The 20,905-nt window shown below is 44.9% G+C and overlaps 1 protein-coding gene across 3 annotated transcripts in view; it reads left to right on the top strand.

Annotated features, from left to right (window-relative positions):
- Positions 1 to 17,360, top strand: part of LOC110500819 (uncharacterized) — a 41,847-nt gene extending 24,487 nt beyond the window's left edge. For all 3 annotated transcript variants that reach the window (XM_036958386.2, XM_090213347.1, XM_090213346.1), the window contains 6 exons: positions 3,397 to 3,616; positions 10,175 to 10,469; positions 11,845 to 11,903; positions 12,101 to 12,336; positions 13,692 to 13,781; positions 14,858 to 17,360. In XM_036958386.2, the coding sequence (XP_036814281.2) occupies positions 3,397 to 3,616; positions 10,175 to 10,469; positions 11,845 to 11,903; positions 12,101 to 12,336; positions 13,692 to 13,762 (881 nt within the window). In that variant the 3' untranslated portion in view covers positions 13,763 to 13,781; positions 14,858 to 17,360. The remainder of the gene's footprint in view (positions 1 to 3,396; positions 3,617 to 10,174; positions 10,470 to 11,844; positions 11,904 to 12,100; positions 12,337 to 13,691; positions 13,782 to 14,857) is intronic.
- Positions 17,361 to 20,905: the final 3,545 nt, after the last annotated feature.

The raw sequence follows: 20,905 nt of genomic DNA, 5'->3' as shown, positions 1-20,905 counted from the left end.
TGGTCTAGGAACAGTGGGTTAACTGGTCTAGGAACAGTGGGGTTAACTGGTCTAGGAACAGTGGGTTAACTGGTCTAGGAACAGTGGGTTAACTGGTCTAGGAACAGTGGGTGAACTGGCCTAGGAACAGTGGGTTAACTGGTCTAGGAACAGTGGGTTAACTGGTCTAGGAACAGTGGGTTACCTGGCCTAGGAACAGTGGGTTAACTGGCCTAGGAACAGTGGGTTAACTGGTCTAGGAACAGTGGGTTAACTGGCCTAGGAACAGTGGGTTAACTGGTCTAGGAACAGTGGGTTAACTGGTCTAGGAACAGTGGGTTAACTGGTCTAGGAACAGTGGGTTAACTGGTCTAGGAACAGTGGGTTAACTGGTCTAGGAACAGTGGGTTAACTGGTCTAGGAACAGTGGGTTAACTGGCCTAGGAACAGTGGGTTAACTGGTCTAGGAACAGTGGGTTAACTGGTCTAGGAACAGTGGGTTAACTGGTCTAGGAACAGTGGGGTTAACTGGTCTAGGAACAGTGGGTTAACTGGTCTAGGAACAGTGGGTTAACTGGTCTAGGAACAGTGGGTTAACTGGTCTAGGAACAGTGGGGTTAACTGGTCTAGGAACAGTGGGTTAACTGGTCTAGGAACAGTGGGTTAACTGGTTTAGGAACAGTGGGTTAACTGGTCTAGGAACAGTGGGTTAACTGGTCTAGGAACAGTGGGTTAACTGGTCTAGGAACAGTGGGTTAACTGGTCTAGGAACAGTGGGTTAACTGGTCTAGGAACAGTGGGTTAACTGGTCTAGGAACAGTGGGGTTAACTGGTCTAGGAACAGTGGGTTAACTGGTCTAGGAACAGTGGGTTAACTGGCCTAGGAACAGTGGGTTAACTGGTCTAGGAACAGTGGGTTAACTGGTCTAGGAACAGTGGGTTAACTGGTCTAGGAACAGTGGGTTAACTGGTCTAGGAACAGTGGGTTAACTGGTCTAGGAACAGTGGGTTAACTGGTCTAGGAACAGTGGGTTAACTGGCCTAGGAACAGTGGGTTAACTGGTCTAGGAACAGTGGGTTAACTGGTCTAGGAACAGTGGGTTAACTGGTCTAGGAACAGTGGGGTTAACTGGTCTAGGAACAGTGGGTTAACTGGTCTAGGAACAGTGGGTTAACTGGTCTAGGAACAGTGGGTTAACTGGTCTAGGAACAGTGGGGTTAACTGGTCTAGGAACAGTGGGTTAACTGGTCTAGGAACAGTGGGTTAACTGGTTTAGGAACAGTGGGTTAACTGGTCTAGGAACAGTGGGTTAACTGGTCTAGGAACAGTGGGTTAACTGGTCTAGGAACAGTGGGTTAACTGGTCTAGGAACAGTGGGTTAACTGGTCTAGGAACAGTGGGGTTAACTGGTCTAGGAACAGTGGGTTAACTGGTCTAGGAACAGTGGGTTAACTGGTCTAGGAACAGTGGGTTAACTGGTCTAGGAACAGTGGGTTAACTGGTCTAGGAACAGTGGGTTAACTGGTCTAGGAACAGTGGGTTAACTGGTCTAGGAACAGTGGGTTAACTGGTCTAGGAACAGTGGGTTAACTGGTCTAGGAACAGAGGGTTAACTGGTCTAGGAACAGTGGGTTAACTGGTCTAGGAACAGTGGGTTAACTGGTCTAGGAACAGTGGGTTAACTGGTCTAGGAACAGTAGGTTAACTGGTCTAGGAACAGTGGGTTAACTGGTCTAGGAACAGTGGGGTTAACTGGTCTAGGAACAGTGGGTTAACTGGTCTAGGAACAGTGGGTTAACTGGTCTAGGAACAGTGGGTGAACTGGCCTAGGAACAGTGGGTTAACTGGTCTAGGAACAGTGGGTTAACTGGTCTAGGAACAGTGGGTTACCTGGCCTAGGAACAGTGGGTTAACTGGCCTAGGAACAGTGGGTTAACTGGTCTAGGAACAGTGGGTTAACTGGCCTAGGAACAGTGGGTTAACTGGTCTAGGAACAGTGGGTTAACTGGTCTAGGAACAGTGGGTTAACTGGTCTAGGAACAGTGGGTTAACTGGTCTAGGAACAGTGGGTTAACTGGTCTAGGAACAGTGGGTTAACTGGTCTAGGAACAGTGGGTTAACTGGCCTAGGAACAGTGGGTTAACTGGTCTAGGAACAGTGGGTTAACTGGTCTAGGAACAGTGGGTTAACTGGTCTAGGAACAGTGGGTTAACTGGTCTAGGAACAGTGGGTTAACTGGTCTAGGAACAGTGGGTGAACTGGCCTAGGAACAGTGGGTTAACTGGTCTAGGAACAGTGGGTTAACTGGCCTAGGAACAGTGGGTTAACTGGTCTAGGAACAGTGGGTTAACTGGTCTAGGAACAGTGGGTTAACTGGTCTAGGAACAGTGGGTTAACTGGTCTAGGAACAGTGGGTTAACTGGTCTAGGAACAGTGGGTTAACTGGTCTAGGAACAGTGGGTGAACTGGCCTAGGAACAGTGGGTTAACTGGTCTAGGAACAGTGGGTTAACTGGTCTAGGAACAGTGGGTTAACTGGCCTAGGAACAGTGGGTTAACTGGTCTAGGAACAGTGGGTTAACTGGCCTAGGAACAGTGGGTTAACTGGTCTAGGAACAGTGGGTTAACTGGTCTAGGAACAGTGGGTTAACTGGTCTAGGAACAGTGGGTTAACTGGCCTAGGAACAGTGGGTTAACTGGTCTAGGAACAGTGGGTTAACTGGTCTAGGAACAGTGGGTTAACTGGTCTAGGAACAGTGGGTTAACTGGTCTAGGAACAGTGGGTTAACTGGTCTAGGAACAGTGGGTTAACTGGTCTAGGAACAGTGGGTTAACTTCCTGTTCAGGGGCAGAACATCAGATCTTTTTTTTTACCTTGTCAGCTCAGGGATTTGATTTTACATCCTTTTGGTTACTAGTCCAAAACTCTAACAACTAGGCTACCTGCCGAACAACGATGTAACTTAACAAAATGTGGAAAAAGTCAAGGGGTCTGAATACTTTCTGAATGCACTGTACACATCCTACACAAACACAAACAACACAAACACACCACACCCTACACAAACACAGCACACACAAACACACCCTACACAAACACACCCTACACTGCCTTGTTCAGCTACAGAACTACATATTTTTACCTTGTCAGCTCAGGGATTCGATCCACCAAACTTTCGGTTACTGGCCCAGCGCTCTAACCACTAGTGATTGTAAAGCAACCCACCGTGTAAAGCAAGAAAATGCCTGATCGTGTGTAAACATAACTACGTGTGTGTGTGTGTGTGTCTTAGTCAGTCATTCAGTTTCCTGTGTGAACATCAAGTTATGGACATAACTGTTACCTGTGACTGTAAAAGCATACATTTTCTCTCACTAACAGTGAGAGTTTTCAACCTTCTCCTCTTCTCTCTCCAGTGCCCCTATCTGCGTCCGGACTAGCCGTACCTGACAACAGGAGACCCTCTCTGGTCTCTAAACCCTCCATCCAGACCCCCATACCCACATCCCTAGTACCCCTAACCCTGGCCCTGGCTCCACCCCCAATGGGTCCTAGACCTCCAGTCTTATCCTCAGCTCCAGCCCAAAAGAAAACCCCACTGGTCTCCTCAGAGTGTGAACCTCCTCTTCCTCCTCGGTAAGTGTGTGTGTGTGTGTGTCCTGGACTCCTGATAGACTTTGAGTTTGTAGCTGCTCTCCAGTTGACACATAGAATACTATTAAAAATGGTGAATACCACAGCATTGTTTTAATACTCCTTTGTGATTGGCTAGAAGGGGCATTCTAGAATGGACATTAAAACCAACTATAGGGACAGTTGGAAAAGATACCGGGGACACCTTGGATGGGTGATATGTGTTGTTTTCCAGGGTCAGCCGTAGTAGTATGCCGGCCCTGGAGCAAATTAAGGTTAACTGCCTTTCTCAAGGGCACACAGATTTTCCACCTTGTCTCGGCTTGGGTATTTCAACCAGCGACTTTAAATTACGGGCCCAACGCTCTAACCGTTAGGCTACCTGCCACTTACACATGCAGACCGTACTTGCTACAAAGTTACACAAAGATAAACCAACAACCACACAAACTGAAATGGTTAGTGTCACTATGCTGTCAAATCCTCCCTCGTGTTTCTAGTTTAGTGTCACTATGCTGTCAAATCCTCCCTCATGTTTCTAGTTTAGTGTCACTATGCTGTCAAATCCTCCCTCATGTTTCTAGTTTAGTGTCGCTATGCTGTCAAATCCTCCCTCATGTTTCTAGTTTAGTGTCGCTATGCTGTCAAATCCTCCCTCATGTTTCTAGTTTAGTGTCGCTATGCTGTCAAATCCTCCCTCATGTTTCTAGTTTAGTGTCACTATGCTGTCAAATCCTCCCTCGTGTTTCTAGTTTAGTGTTGCTATGCTGTCAAATCCTCCCTCGTGTTTCTAGTTTAGTGTCACTATGCTGTCAAATCCTCCCTCGTGTTTCTAGTTTAGTGTCACTATGCTGTCAAATCCTCCCTCGTGTTTCTAGTTTAGTGGTGCTATGCTGTCAAATCCTCCCTCGTGTTTCTAGTTTAGTGTCACTATGCTGTCAAATCCTCCCTCGTGTTTCTAGTTTAGTGTCACTATGCTGTCAAATCCTCCCTCATGTTTCTAGTTTAGTGTCGCTATGCTGTCAAATCCTCCCTCATGTTTCTAGTTTAGTGTCGCTATGCTGTCAAATCCTCCCTCATGTTTCTAGTTTAGTGTCACTATGCTGTCAAATCCTCCCTCGTGTTTCTAGTTTAGTGTTGCTATGCTGTCAAATCCTCCCTCGTGTTTCTAGTTTAGTGTCACTATGCTGTCAAATCCTCCCTCGTGTTTCTAGTTTAGTGTCACTATGCTGTCAAATCCTCCCTCGTGTTTCTAGTTTAGTGTTGCTATGCTGTCAAATCCTCCCTCGTGTTTCTAGTTTAGTGTCACTATGCTGTCAAATCCTCCCTCGTGTTTCTAGTTTAGTGGTGCTATGCTGTCAAATCCTCCCTCGTGTTTCTAGTTTAGTGTCACTATGCTGTCAAATCCTCCCTCGTGTTTCTAGTTTAGTGTCACTATGCTGTCAAATCCTCCCTCGTGTTTCTAGTTTAGTGTCACTATGCTGTCAAATCCTCCCTCGTGTTTCTAGTTTAGTGTCACTATGCTGTCAAATCCTCCCTCATGTTTCTAGTTTAGTGTCACTATGCTGTCAAATCCTCCCTCGTGTTTCTAGTTTAGTGGTGCTATGCTGTCAAATCCTCCCTCATGTTTCTAGTTTAGTGTCACTATGCTGTCAAATCCTCCCTCGTGTTTCTAGTTTAGTGGTGCTATGCTGTCAAATCCTCCCTCATGTTTCTAGTTTAGTGTCACTATGCTGTCAAATCCTCCCTCGTGTTTCTAGTTTAGTGGTGCTATGCTGTCAAATCCTCCCTCGTGTTTCTAGTTTAGTGTCACTGCTGTCAAATCCTCCCTCGTGTTTCTAGTTTAGCGGTGCTATGCTGTCAAATCCTCCCTCGTGTTTCTAGTTTAGTGGTGCTATGCTGTCAAATCCTCCCTCATGTTTCTAGTTTAGTGGTGCTATGCTGTCAAATCCTCCCTCGTGTTTCTAGTTTAGTGTCACTATGCTGTCAAATCCTCCCTCATGTTTCTAGTTTAGTGTCACTATGCTGTCAAATCCTCCCTCATGTTTCTAGTTTAGTGTCACTATGCTGTCAAATCCTCCCTCATGTTTCTAGTTTAGTGTCACTATGCTGTCAAATCCTCCCTCATGTTTCTAGTTTAGTGTCACTATGCTGTCAAATCCTCCCTCATGTTTCTAGTTTAGTGGAATAATGGAATAGACAACAGGTGGAAATTATAGGCAATTAGCAAGATACCCCCAATAAAGGAGTGGTTCTGCAGGTGGGGACCACAGACCACTTCTCAGTTCCTATGCTTCCTGGCTGATGTTTTGGTCACTTTTGAATGCTGCCGGTGCTTTCACTCTAGTGGTAGCATGAGACGAGTCTACAACCCACACAAGTGGCTCAGGTAGTGCAGCTCATCCAGGATGGCACATCAATGCGATCTGTGGCAAGAAGGTTTGCTGTGTCTGTCAGCGTAGTGTCCAGAGCATGGAGGCGCTACCAGGAGACAGACCAGTACATCAGGAGATGTGGAGGAGGCCGTAGGAGGGTAACAACCCAGCAGCTGGACCGCTACCTCCGCCTTTGTGTAAGGAGGAGCAGGAGGAGCACTGCCAGATTCCTGCAAAATGACCTCCAGCAGGCCACAAATGTGCATGTGTCTGCTCAAACGGTCAGAAACAGACTCCATGAGGGTGGTATGAGGGCCCGACGTCCACAGGTGGGGGTTGTGCTTACAGCCCAACACCGTGCAGAACGTTTGGCATTTGCCAGAGGACACCAAGATTGGCAAATTCACCACTAGTGCCCTGTGCTTTTCACAGATGAAAGCAGGTTCACACTGAGCACGTGACAGACGTGGCAGTCTGGAGACGCCGTGGAGAACGTTCTGCTGCCTGCAACATCCTCCAGCATGACGGAGGATTTGGCGGTGGGTCAGTCATGATGTGGGGTGGCATTTTTTGGGGGGCCGCACAGCCCTCCATGTGCTCGCCAGAGGTAGCCTGACTGTCATTAGGTACCGAGATGAGATCCTCAGACCCCTTGTGAGACCATATGCTGGTGCGGTTGGCCCTGGGTTCCTCCTAATGCAAGACAATGCTAGACCTCATGTGGCTGGAGTGTGTCAGCAGTTCCTGCAAGAGGAAGGCATTGGTGCTATGGACTGGCCCGCCCGTTCCCCAGACCTGAATCCAATTGAGCACATCTGGGACATCATGTCTCGCTCCATCCACCAACACCACATTGCACCACAGACTGTCCAGGAGTTGGCGGATGCTTTGTCCAGGTCTGGGAGGAGATCCCTCAGGAGACCATCCGCCACCTCATCAGGAGCATGCCCAGGCGTTGTAGGGAGGTCATACAGGCACGTGGAGGCCACACACACTACTGAGCCTCATTTTGACTTGTTTTAAGGACATTACATCAAAGTTGGATCAGCCTGTAGTGTGGTTTTCCACTTTAATTTTGAGTGTGACTCCAAATCCAGACCTCCATGGGTTGATACATTTGATTTCCATTTATAATTTTTGTGTGATTTTGTTGTCAGCACATTCAACTATGTAAAGACAAAAGTATTTAATAAGAATATTTCATTCATTCAGATCTAGGATGTGTTATTTTAGTGTTCCCTTTATTTTTTTGAGCAGTGTATTTGGGCTAGCTTCTAGCCTAGTGTTTGATATGCAATGCGTTCTCCTCGTAATGAACAGTCAGTGTCGACAAGTGTCCTGATGAGATGGCGCTATACCAGGCAAAATCAGGCATCATCAGCTCATTGTTATGGATGTTTCCAAATTAATGTCAATAGACAACAGCTTAAACAAATGCAAGTACAGTTACTTTGCTGTTATTCTGGCTGCAGAGGTCGTGAATGTGTTAGCTGTAGCTAGTTGGCTAGCACGGGACAAGTTCATCTAGAATGAACAACTGGGTGGTGTCCTTAAATATAGAATGAACAACTGGGTGGTGTCCTTAAATATAGAACTAATAGAATGAACAACTGGGTGGTGTCCTTAAATATAGAATGAACAACTGGGTGGTGTCCTTAAATATAGAACTAATAGAATGAACAACTGGGTGGTGTCCTTAAATATAGAATGAACAACTGGGTGGTGTCCTTAAATATAGAACTAATAGAATTAACAACTGGGTGGTGTCCTTAAATATAGAACTAATAGAATGAACAACTGGGTGGTGTCCTTAAATATAGAATGAACAACTGGGTGGTGTCCTTAAATATAGAACTAATAGAATTAACAACTGGGTGGTGTCCTTAAATATAGAACTAATAGAAGGAACAACTGGGTGGTGTCCTTAAATATAGAATGAACAACGGGGTGGTGTCCTTAAATATAGAATGAACAACGGGGTGGTGTCCTTAAATATAGAATGAACAACGGGGTGGTGTCCTTAAATATAGAATGAACAACTGGGTGGTGTCCTTAAATATAGAATGAACAACTGGGTGGTGTCCTTAAATATAGAATGAACAACGGGGTGGTGTCCTTAAATATAGAATGAACAACCGGGTGGTGTCCTTAAATATAGAATGAACAACTGGGTGGTGTCCTTAAATATAGAATGAACAACTGGGTGGTGTCCTTAAATATAGAATGAACAACGGGGTGGTGTCCTTAAATATAGAATGAACAACTGGGTGGTGTCCTTAAATATAGAATGAACAACCGGGTGGTGTCCTTAAATATAGAATGAACAACTGGGTGGTGTCCTTAAATATAGAATGAACAACTGGGTGGTGTCCTTAAATATAGAACTAATAGAATGAACAACTGGGTGGTGTCCTTAAATATAGAATGAACAACTGGGTGGTGTCCTTAAATATAGAACTAATAGAATGAACAGCTGGGTGGTGTCCTTAAATATAGAATGAACAACCGGGTGGTGTCCTTAAATATAGAATGAACAACTGGGTGGTGTCCTTAAATATAGAATGAACAACCGGGTGGTGTCCTTAAATATAGAATGAACAACTGGGTGGTGTCCTTAAATATAGAATGAACAACTGGGTGGTGTCCTTAAATATAGAACTAATAGAATGAACAACTGGGTGGTGTCCTTAAATATAGAATGAACAACTGGGTGGTGTCCTTAAATATAGAACTAATAGAATGAACAGCTGGGTGGTGTCCTTAAATATAGAATGAACAACTGGGTGGTGTCCTTAAATATAGAACTAATAGAATGAACAGCTGGGTGGTGTCCTTAAATATAGAATGAACAACGGGGTGGTGTCCTTAAATATAGAATGAACAACTGGGTGGTGTCCTTAAATATAGAATGAACAGCTGGGTGGTGTCCTTAAATATAGAATGAACAACTGGGTGGTGTCCTTAAATATAGAATGAACAACTGGGTGGTGTCCTTAAATATAGAACTAATAGAATGAACAACTGGGTGGTGTCCTTAAATATAGAATGAACAACTGGGTGGTGTCCTTAAATATAGAACTAATAGAATGAACAACTGGGTGGTGTCCTTAAATATAGAATGAACAGCTGGGTGGTGTCCTTAAATATAGAATGAACAACTGGGTGGTGTCCTTAAATATAGAATGAACAACTGGGTGGTGTCCTTAAATATAGAATGAACAACTGGGTGGTGTCCTTAAATATAGAATAAACAACTGGGTGGTGCCCTTAAATATGGAATGAACAACTGGGTGGTGTCCTTAAATATAGAACTAATAGAATGAACGATTAGCAACCAAAAGATGAGAAATGATTAATTATCTTATAAAATACCAATGTTTATTTATACCGGTAAATGTGTGTTTTAGTGTTGTTTTGTTTAGTAACTGTGGTATGAGCGGGAAAAACTATTCCGTCCTGTACATGAACTACTCTGTAGTCCTCAGAGCCTCTCTAGTCGTCTGTGGTCCTCAGAGCCTCTCTAGTCGTCTGTGGTCCTCAGAGCCTCTCTAGTCTTCTGTGGTCCTCATACCCTCTCTAGTCTTCTGTAGTCCTCATACCCTCTCTAGTCGTCTGTGGTCCTCATACCCTCTCTAGTCTTCTGTAGTCCTCAGAGCCTCTCTAGTCTTCTGTAGTCCTCAGAGCCTCTCTAGTCTTCTGTGGTCCTCATACCCTCTCTAGTCGTCTGTGGTCCTCATACCCTCTCTAGTCTTCTGTGGTCCTCATACCCTCTCTAGTCGTCTGTGGTCCTCATACCCTCTCTAGTCTTCTGTGGTCCTCATACCCTCTCTAGTCTTCTGTGGTCCTCATACCCTCTAGTCTTCTGTGGTCCTCATACCCTCTCTAGTCTTCTGTGGTCCTCATACCCTCTCTAGTCTTCTGTGGTCCTCATACCCTCTCTAGTCTTCTGTGGTCCTCATACCCTCTCTAGTCGTCTGTGGTCCTCATACCCTCTCTAGTCTTCTGTGGTCCTCATACCCTCTCTAGTCTTCTGTGGTCCTCATACCCTCTCTAGTCTTCTGTGGTCCTCATACCCTTAGACCCTCTGTAGTTCTCTGCGTCGTCCATTATTTCCAAGGTAATGTACAGAACGTCAGCATTCATTTCTTACATAATAACTCTCTCCTCTCCTCTCCGTGTATGTCAGACCCCAGGGAGTGTTTAAGATGCTCCCTCTCCGCCCCCCTCCCATGAAGACTGTTCCTGGTCGACACCCACCTCTCCAGGCTGTCTCCTCCTCCTACTCTACCACATCATCCAATCAGCCACCCCCTGCCCAGGCTGTAGCCGCCCCCGCTTCTACATCAGCCAACCAACAGGCTGTCCCTGGCCCCTGCACCACTCCATCAGCCAATCAGCCGCAGGTTCAGAGGGCACCAAAGAAAGGCCCCCCTCTACCCCTCCGACCCAGGCCTGGACACCCCCTGTACAAGAGTTACATGGTAATCACAAACATCTACTTTGGCTATACATTGGCTTTAAATATATACAGAGCATTCAGAAAGTATTCAGACCCTTTGACTTTTTACACATTTTGTTACGTTACAGCCTTATTCTAAAATTGATTAAATTGTTTTTTCCCTCATCAATCTACACACAATACCCCACAATGACATCACAATACCCCACAATGACATCACAATACCCCATAATGACATCACAATACCCCACAATGACATCACAATACCCCACAATGACATCACACTACCTCATAATGACATCACAATACCCCATAATGACATCACAATACCCCACAATGACATCACAATACCCCACAATGACATCACAATACCCCACAATGACATCACACTACCTCATAATGACATCACACTACCCCACAATGACATCACAATACCACACAATGACATCACAATACCCCACAATGACATCACACTACCTCATAATGACATCACAATACCACATAATGACAAAGTGTGATATTTGAATGGTCTGGTAGCATTTAAATTTATAAAAAAAAAAAAAATGTAAATATCACATTTACATAAGTATTCAGACCCTGTACTTTGTTGAAGCACTTCGGCAGCGATTACAGCCTCCAGTCTTCTTGGGTCTGACGCTACAAGCTTGGCACACCTGTATTTGGGGAGTTTCTCCCATTCTTCTCTGCATATCCTCTCAAGCTCTGTCAGGTTGGATGGGGAGCGTCGCTGCACAGATATTTTCAGGTCGCTTTTAATACATTTACAAACATTTCTATAAACCTGTTTCTGCTTCGTCATTATGGGGTATTGTGTGTAGATTGAAAAAAAACTATTGAATCCATTTTAGAATAAGGCTGTAAGGTAACAAAATGTGGAAAAGGAAACGGAAATTTCTGAATGCACCTTAGGACCATATATGGTTGTATATGTACAAGTCAAAGCTTGGACACCTACTCATTCAAGGGTTTTTCTTTCTTCTTATGAAGGGTCTGGTAGGTATAATCAGTGTTAGCATGTTAGCATGTCTGAAGGGCCTGCTAGGTATAATCAGTGTTAGCATGTTAGCATGTCTGAAGGGTCTGGTAGGTATAATCAGTGTTAGCATGTTAGCATGTCTGAAGGGTCTGGTAGGTGTAATCAGTGTTAGCATGTTAGCATGTCTGAAGGGTCTGGTAGGTGTAATCAGTGTTAGCATGTTAGCATGTCTGAAGGGTCTGGTAGGTATAATCAGTGTTAGCATGTTAGCATGTCTGAAGGGCCTGCTAGGTATAATCAGTGTTAGCATGTCTGAAGGGTCTTGGATCCCACCTCTGAGGACAACAGCCAATCTTAGCCTCCTTCTGATAACAACAGCCAATCATCTGTCCTCCTTCAGCCCATCCTTCCATCTCAACCCAGTGGAGAGAAGTCCCAGCTGGTCACAGCACCTGTCAGGTAAGGCACACAGACAGACAGACAGACAGACAGACAGAGAGACAGACAGAGAGACAGACAGAGAGACAGACAGAGAGACACACAGAGAGACACACAGACAGACAGAGAGACAGAGAGACAGAGACACACAGACAGAGAGACAGACAGACAGACAGACAGACAGTAATGTATTGTTGACCCCTCTCTGTGTGAGCTAGTGGTCTGAGGTGTGTTGCACAGTTCGACTTCGAGGGGGAGGAGGAAGACGAGCTGACCTTCTACGAGGGTGATGTCATCTCTCTGACGGAGGTGATTGGTCAGGAGTGGGGGCGGGGACAGATCCACGGGCGAATAGGAATCTTCCCTCTGGCCTTCACGGAGGTCCTTGAGGAACCGCCTCCGTCGGCAGGGAATCAGCCCGTTGTCGAGAAGACCACGAAGATGGACTCCTCAGGTGAGCGAGACCCACGGTCCTTCAGTTACTCAACTATAAGACCTTGATTAGACCCAAGGTCCTTCAGTTACTCAACTATAAGACCTTGATTAGACCCAAGGTCCTTCAGTTACTCAACTATAAGACCTTGATTAGACCCAAGGTCCTTCAGTTACTCAACTATAAGACCTTGATTAGACCCAAGGTCTTTCAGTTACTCAACTATAAGACCTTGATTAGACCCACGGTCCTTCAGTTACTCAACTATAAGACCTTGATTATACCCACGGTCCTTCAGTTACTCACTTGTAAGACCTTGATTAGACCCAAGGTCCTTCAGTTACTCAACTATAAGACCTTGATTAGACCCAAGGTCCTTCAGTTATTCAACTATAAGACCTTGATTAGACCCACGGTCCTTCAGTTACTCAACTATAAGACCTTGATTAGACTTTGCCTTTTAAGTTCCAGACATTTAATCAACAATCGTTTCTTTCTTGACCAAAGCTAAAATATACAGTTGTGGCCAAAAGTTTTGAGAATGACACAAAAATGTATTTCCACAACATTTTCTGATTCAGTGTCTTTATAATTTTTTGTCAGATGTTAACTATGGAATACTGAAGTATAATTACAAGCATTTCATAAGTGTCAAAGGCTTTTATTGACAAGTACATGAAGATGATGCAAAGAGACAATATATTCATCCTGACTGATGGCAGTCCACTGATGGCATTCTTCCAATGCTTGGAGTTTGTCAGAATTTGTGGATTTTTGTTTGTCCTTATTGTTTGCCTCTTGAGGATTGACCATAAGTTCTCAATGGGATTAAGGTCGCGGGAGTTTCCTGGCCATGGACCCAAAATATCGATATTTTGTTCCCAGAGCCCCTTAGCTATCACTTTTGCCTTATGGCAAGGTGCTCCATCATACTGGAAAAGGCATTGTTCGTCACCAAATTGTTCCTGCAAAAAATGTGAGTGAGCCCACTCCCCACACATGAATGGTCTCAGGATGCTTTACTGTTGGCATGACACAGGACTGATGGTAGCGCTCACCTTGTCTTCTCTGGACAAGGATCTGTGGTTCCAGCAGAGGGCGCTGATCAGAGTAACGCAGCGTGTCGACTGGACCAGAGGAACACTGGACGGACGGGGAGGGAGTGTTCCCCACTACTTACACACACACCTGTAACGCAGGTGAAGTTGCCCGTAGACACTGCTCTTGGGTCAGTTTTGTGTTTCCCCCACTAATGGTTGTTAGGATTGGAGAAGGGGAAGCTGATCCTAGATCTGTACCTAAGGGAGACTTCACCCTGGGCTAACACACACACATGTTGTTCAGAGTTTAACCATGCTCCATGCTCCTCTCTGCAGCCCAGCCAATGAGGGACCAGCCTGTGGCCAAGGGCGTGGCCAAGGTCCTGTTTGATTTCAGTGCAGAGTGAAGATAAACTCTCACTAAAGGTAGGCTTGCTCAGCTCTGTGTGTTTCAGGGTTTTCCGTTACAGGCTGACCACACCCCTCGCGAGCGTTGCAACGTTAATTTAGAAATCTATGTTATTCAATTATTGCACCAACGAGCGTCTGTGTTGCCAAGGGCAACACGGAACCCAAAGTGGCGGCGCGCGTAAATGTATTTTGTCCCCCTACACCAAACACGATCACGACACGCAGGTTAAAATATCAAAACAAACTCTGAACCAATTACATTAATTTGGGAACAGATCGAAAAGCATTAAACATTTATGGCAATTTAGCTAGTTAGCTTGCACTTGCTAGTTAATTTGTCCTATTTAGCGAGCTTGCTGTTACTAGCTAATTTGTCCTGGGATATTAACATTGAGTTGTTATTTTTACCTGAAATGCACAAGGTCCTCTACTCCAACAAATCCACACATAAAACAGTCACCTGAATTGTTTCTAGTCATCTCTCCTCCTTCCAGGTCTTTTCTTCTCTTGACTTTATATTGCGATTGGCAACTTTCATAAATTAGGTGCATTACCGCCACTGACCTCGTTCGTCTTTCAGTCACCCACCTGCTTCTATAAACCAATGAGGAGATGGCACGTGCTTCTATAAACCAATGAGGAGATGGCACGTGCTTCTATAAACCAATGAGGAGATGGGAGAGGCAGGACTTGCAGCGCTGCGTCAGAAATAGAACTGACTTCTCTTTTTGCCCTTGGCAACGCAGACGCTCGTTGGCGTGTGTGAGCAGTGTGGGTGCAATAATCGAATAACATGGATTTCTACATATATTTTGCAACACTCGCGCACGGTGTAGTCAGCCTGTAAAATAGAATAGAATATACAGTTTTGTAATGATGTGCAAATAGTTGAAGTACAAAAGGGAAAATAAACTCTCTCTCCCCTCTTCCCTCTTTCTCTTCCCCCTCTCTCTCCCCTCTTTCTCTCTCTCTCTCTCTCTCTCTCTCTCCCCTCTTTCTCTCTCTCTCTCTCTCTCTCTCTCCCCTCTTTCTCTCTCTCCCTCTGTCTCACTCGTAATCCTTCTTCAAATCTCCCCCCCTCTCTCTACCAGGCGGGGGAGGTGGTAACGGGTGGAGGCAGTAGATGAGGAGTGGTAACTGGGGGATGCAGGAGGCGAGGTCCCCAAAAACAACCTGACACTTCTGCCTGTCACCTACAAATAGGACTATGGATGTACACTGTGTGTTAGAGAGAGAGATTGTGTTAGAGAGAGAGATTGTGTTAGAGAGAGAGAGATTGTGTTAGAGAGAGAGAGATTGTGTTAGAGAGAGAGAGACTGTGTTAGAGAGAGAGAGACTGTGTTAGAGAGAGAGAGACTGTGAGAGAGAGAGAGAGACTGTGAGAGAGCGAGAGACTGTGTTAGAGAGACTGTGAGAGAGAGAGAGAGAGAGAGAAAGACTGAGTTGGTGTGGGTAAAGAGAGAGAGAGTGTTGACCCACCACTCACCAACGTGGTTATCTTGAGAGACGAAGCTGTCTGTTTACATCAGAGTATGATAAGGAGTTACTAGATAGAGCAAACATTATATTTCAGAACTGAAACCCAATCCTGTTGAATCTACAGTTGAAGTCGGAAGCTTACATACACCTTAGCCAAATATATTTAAACTCAGTTTTTCACAATTCCTGACATTTAATCCTAGTAAAAATTCCCTGTTTTAGGTTAGTTAGGATCACCACTTTATTTTAAGAATGTGAAATGTCAGAATGATAGTAGAGACAACTATTTATTTCAGCTTTTATTTCTTTCATCACATTCCCAGTGGGTCAGAAGTTTACATACACTCAATTAGTATTTGGTAGCATTGCCTTTAAATTGTTTAACTTGGGTCAAACGTTTTGGGTAGCCTTCCACAAGCTTCCCACAATAAGTTGGGTGAATTTTGGCCAATTCCTCCTGACAGAGCTGGTGTAACTGAGTCAGGTTTGTAGGCCTCCTTGCTCTCACACGCTTTTTCAGTTCTGCCCACAAATGTTCTATAAGATTGAGGTCAGGGCTTTGTGATGGTCACTCCAATAGTTTGACTTTGTTGTCCTTAAGCCCATTTTGCCACAACTTTGGAAGTATGCTTGGGGTCATTGTCCATTTGGAAGACCCATTTGTTACCAAGCTTTAACTTTCTGACTGATGTCTTGAGATGTTGCTTCAATATATCCACATCATTTTCTTACCTCATGATGCCATCTATTTTGTGAAGTGCACCAGTCCCTCCTGCAGCAAAGCATCCCAACAACATGATGCTGCCACCCCCATGCTTCACGGTTGGGATGGTGTTCTTCGGCTTGTAAGCATCCCTCTTTTTCCTCCAAACATAACGATGGTCATTATGGCCAAACAGTTCTATTTGGTTTCATCAGACCGGAAGACATTTCTCCAACAAGTACGATCTTTGTCCACATGTGCAGTTGCAAACCGTAGTCTGGCTTTTTTATGGCGGTTTTGAAGCAGTGGCTTCTTCCTTGCTGAGTGGCCTTTCAGGTTATGTCAATATAGGACTCGTTTTACTGTGGATATAGATACTTTTGTACCGGTTTCCTCCAGCATCTTCACAAGGTCCTTTGTTGTTGTTCTGGGATTGATTTGCACTTTTCGCACCAAGGTACGTTCATCTCTAGGAGACAGAACGCGTCTCCTTCCTGAGCGGTATGACGGCTGCGTGGTCCCATGGTGTTTATACTTGTGTACTATTGTTTGTACAGATGAACGTGGTACCTTCAGGTGTTTGGAAATTGCTCCCAAGGATGAACCAGACTTGTGGAGATCTACAATTTTGTTTCTGAGGTCTTGGCTGATTTCTTTTGATTTTCCCATGATGTCAAGCAAATAGGCACTGAGTTTGAAGGTAGGCCTTGAAATACATCCACAGGTACACCTCCAATTGACTCAAATGATGTCAATGAGCCTATCAGAAGCTTCAAAATCCATGACATCATTTTCTGGAATTTTCCAAGCTGTTTAAAGGCACAGTCAACTTAGTGTATGTAAACTTCTGACCCACTGGAATTGTGATACAGTGAATTATAAATGAAATAATCTGTCTGTAAACAATTGTTAGAAAAATGACTTGTGTCATGCACAAAGTAGGTGTCCTAACCGACTTGCCAAAACTATAGTTTGTTAACAAGACATTTGTGGAGTGATTGAAAAACGAGTTTTAATGACTCCAACTCTAAGTGTATGTAAACTTCAAACTTCAACTGTATCACTTGGCATATATATATCAGAACATCACCAACAAGGTAATTCCCCCACCGGGAATTAGGACGATGATCACCAGCCAGCCACTTATCAGAGAGTTTTTCAAATATATATTTTTTAACCGTGTACCTGCCTGTACTAATCCACTAGTCATTTCAGAATCTAGTGGTGCTTTATATGAGGAGAATTCTACCTTCCTCTTAAGCCAAATTATAACATTGACTATCAATGTTGATTAATAAGTGGAAGTTAGGATTCAACCCTGTGTTTAACTGCTGTGTTATAGTACTGTATACCTGACATTCCATACAGACTTTTTAATCCCAATAAAATCATAATTAAATGTTTTAATACAACAGGTTTCACGTCATTATTTTTTGTTGTAGTCCGATGAGAGATGAGTTTCCAGACCACTCTCTCTCCCCTCGTGGTTTCACTGTAGGATTCTGAGAGCAAAGAGGTCTGTGTGTGTGATTGTCTGTCTGACTCTGTGTGTGTGTCTGTGTTTTTATTTCACCTTTATTTAAACCAGGTAGGCCAGTTGAGAACAAGTTCTCATTTACAACTGCGACCTGGCCAAGATAAAGCAAAGCAGTTTGACACATACAACATCAGAGAGTTACACATAAACAAACATACAGTCAATAACACAGTAGAAATCAGACCAGGGTTTTGGTCAAGACGTTTTCAGAAATTGACAAGAGAAGGCTCAGTTTCAAGGGTGTTTATTTCAATAATAGATCAAAAAGAAAATGAGACCCTCTCCATCTTTTGGGTTCCGGGTCTGGCTGTCAGGCACAAAACTCCCTCTCGTTACCTCTGCAACCATCAACAATAACACAGGAGTCCTTTCTTCCCTCCCTGTGTGCTGCCCTTCTGGCAGGTTAATGGGTCTTGATTACAGCTCCCAATCAGCCCCAATTAGTCCTGTCCGGAGAGCCCGTCGAGACCTGGCACGTCCAGCAGATGGAGCCATCGCCACGTGATGTTTACCTCATCTGTTACCAGGTCTCGACGAATCTCCCCCTGGTGGCTGACCTGCTGTACACCACACTATGTATGTACATGTGTGCAAATGTAGAAGAATAGGGAGGTAAGGTCATAAATGGGCCATAGAGGTGAAATAATTACAATTTAGCATTAATACTGGAGTGATAGATGGTGCAGATGATGATGTGCAAGTAGAGATACTGGGGTGTAAAAGAGCAAGAAGATAAATAACAATATGGGGATGAGGTAGTTGGGTGGGCTATTTACAGATGGGCTGTGTGCAGGTGCAGTGATCTGTAATCTGCTCTGACAGCTGGTGCTTAAAGCAAGTGAGGGAGATATGAGTCTCCAGCTTCACTGATTTTTGCAATTCGTTCCAGTCATTGGCAGCAGAGAACTGGAAGGAAAGGCGGCCAAAGGGAGTGTTGATTTTGGGGATGACCAGTGCTATATACCTGCTGGAGCACGTTCTATGGGTGGGTGTTGCTATGGTGACCAGTGAGCTGAGATAAGGCGAGGCTTTACCTAGCAAAGACTTATAGATGACCTGGAGCCAGTGGGTTTGGCGATGAATATGTAGCAAGGGCCAGCCAACGAGAGCCTGGATGTAGTCTAGAGCCTAGACTACATCCAGTTTTCTGAGTAAAGTGTTGGAGGCTATTTTGAAATGACATTGCCGAAGTCAAAGATCGGTAGGATGGTCAGTTTTCTTTGGGGATCTCAGACGATACGAAAGAGAGGTTGAATAGGCTAGTAATAGGGGTTGCAACCATTTCTGCGGATAATTTTAGAAAGAGAGGGTCCAGATTGTCTAGCCCAGCTGATTTGTAGAGATCCAGATTGTGCAGCTCTTTCAGTACATCAGCTGTCTGGATTTGGGTGAAGGAGAAGTGGGAGGGGCTTGGGCAAGTTGTTGCTGTGGGTGCAGAGCTGTTGGCCGGGGTAGGGGGTATCCAGGTGGAAAGCAAGGATGGCCAGCCGTAGAAGCATGCCTATTTAAATGATAAATTAAATGATCAATTATTGTAGATTTATCGGTAGTGACAGTGTTACCTAGCCTCAGTGCAATCGGCAGCTGGTAGGGAGGTGCTCTTGTTCTCCATGGACTTTACAGTGTCCCAAAACCTTTTGGAATTGGTGCTACAGGATGCAAATTTCTGTTTGAAAAAGCTAGCCTTAGCTTTCCTAATTGACTGTGTATATTGGTTCCTGACTTCCCTGAAAAGTTGCATATATATTCGATGCTGATGCAGAACGCCATAGGATGTTTTTGTGCTGGTCAAGGGCAGTCAAGTCTGGGGTAAACCAAGGGCTGTGTTGTCTGTTCTTAGTTCTACATTTTTGCTTATTTAAGGAAACCCCTTTTAAAGAGCAACAAGGCATCCTCTACTGACAGGATAAGGTCAATATGCTTCCAGGATACCCCGGCCAGGTCGATTAGAAAGGCCTGCTCGCAGAAGTGTTTTAGGGAGCGTTTTACAGTGATGAGTGGAGGTTGTTTGACTGCAGACCCATTACGGACGCAGGCAATGAGGCAGTGATCGCAGAGATCCTGGTTGAAGACAGCAGAGGTGTATTTAGAGGAAAGGTTGGTCAGGATGGTATCTAAGAGGGTGCCCATGGTTACGGATATAGGGTTGTACCTGGTAGGTTCCTTGATAATTTGTGTGAGATTGAGGGTATCTAGCTTAGATTGTAGGATGGCCGGGGTGTTATTAATCATATCCCAGTTTAGGTCACCTAACAGTACGAACTCTGAAGATAGATGGGGGGGCAATCAATTCACAATTCACCCTGGTGTCCAGGGCACAGCTGGAGGCTGAAGGTGGTCTATAACACGGCTCGGACATCCGGGTTGGCAGAGTGTGCTAAAGCAGTGAATAAAACAAACTTAGGGAGGAGTCTTCTAATGTTAACATGCATGGTTTTTATGGTTACAGAAGTCAATAAATGAGAGCGCCTTGGGAATGGGAGGGGTGCTGGGGGCTGGGTTAACCTCTACATCCCCAGAGGAACAGAGGAGGAGTAGGATGAGGGTACAGCTAAAGGCTATAAGAACTGGTCGTCTAGTGCGTTGGGGACAGAGAGTAAAAGGAACAGGTTTCTGGGCGTGGAAGAATAGATTCAAGGTATAATGTACAGATAAGGGTATGGTAGGATGTGAGTACAGTGGAGGGAAACCCTGGCATTGAGTGACGATGAGAGAGGTTTTGTCTCTATAGGCACCAACTAAGCCAGGTGAGGTCTCCACATGTGTGGAGGGTGGAACAAAAAGGCTATCTAAGGCATGTTGGGCTGGGCTGGAGGCTCTACAGTGGAATAAGACAATAATAACTAACCAAAACAGCAATAGACACGGCATATCAATGATGATGAGAGAGGTTGTCTCTAGAGGCACCAGCTAAGCCAGGTGAGGACTCCACATGTGTGGAGGGTGGAACAAAAGGGATATCTAAGGCATGTTGGGCAGGGCTGGAGGCTCTACAGTGGAATAAGACAATAATAACTAACCAGAACAGCAATGGACAAGGTATATTGACATTAGGGAGAGGCATGTGTAGCCAAGTGATCATATGGCCCAATGAGTAGCAATTGACCTGATTCAGGAGTTGCTAATACGCTAGGCGAGCTGGAGACACAGCGATTCAGACAGCCAGCGGGCTGGGGATAGCAGATGGGCCTCCGGCGATGTCGCAACGGAAGAGCCTGTTGAAACCACATCAGACGATTAAATCGGCAGACCAGGTGTGATGGATCGGCGAGGCTCCGTGTCGACAATAAACGGTCCAGGCCAATTGACAAAAGAGATATTGTAGCCCAAGAATTTGCTGGTAGACCTTTTCGATTAGCTGGGAGATGGGCCTAGCTTGAGGCTAGCTCCAGGCTAACTGGTGCTTGCTTCGGGACAGAG

This window comes from Oncorhynchus mykiss, chromosome 21 (genome assembly GCF_057628025.1).
Source record: "Oncorhynchus mykiss isolate SJ-2025 chromosome 21, ASM5762802v1, whole genome shotgun sequence".
Taxonomy (NCBI): Eukaryota; Metazoa; Chordata; class Actinopteri; order Salmoniformes; family Salmonidae; genus Oncorhynchus; species Oncorhynchus mykiss.
Note: the sequence above shows the minus strand (reverse complement) of the source record. Positions and strands in the feature narration are given on the sequence as shown.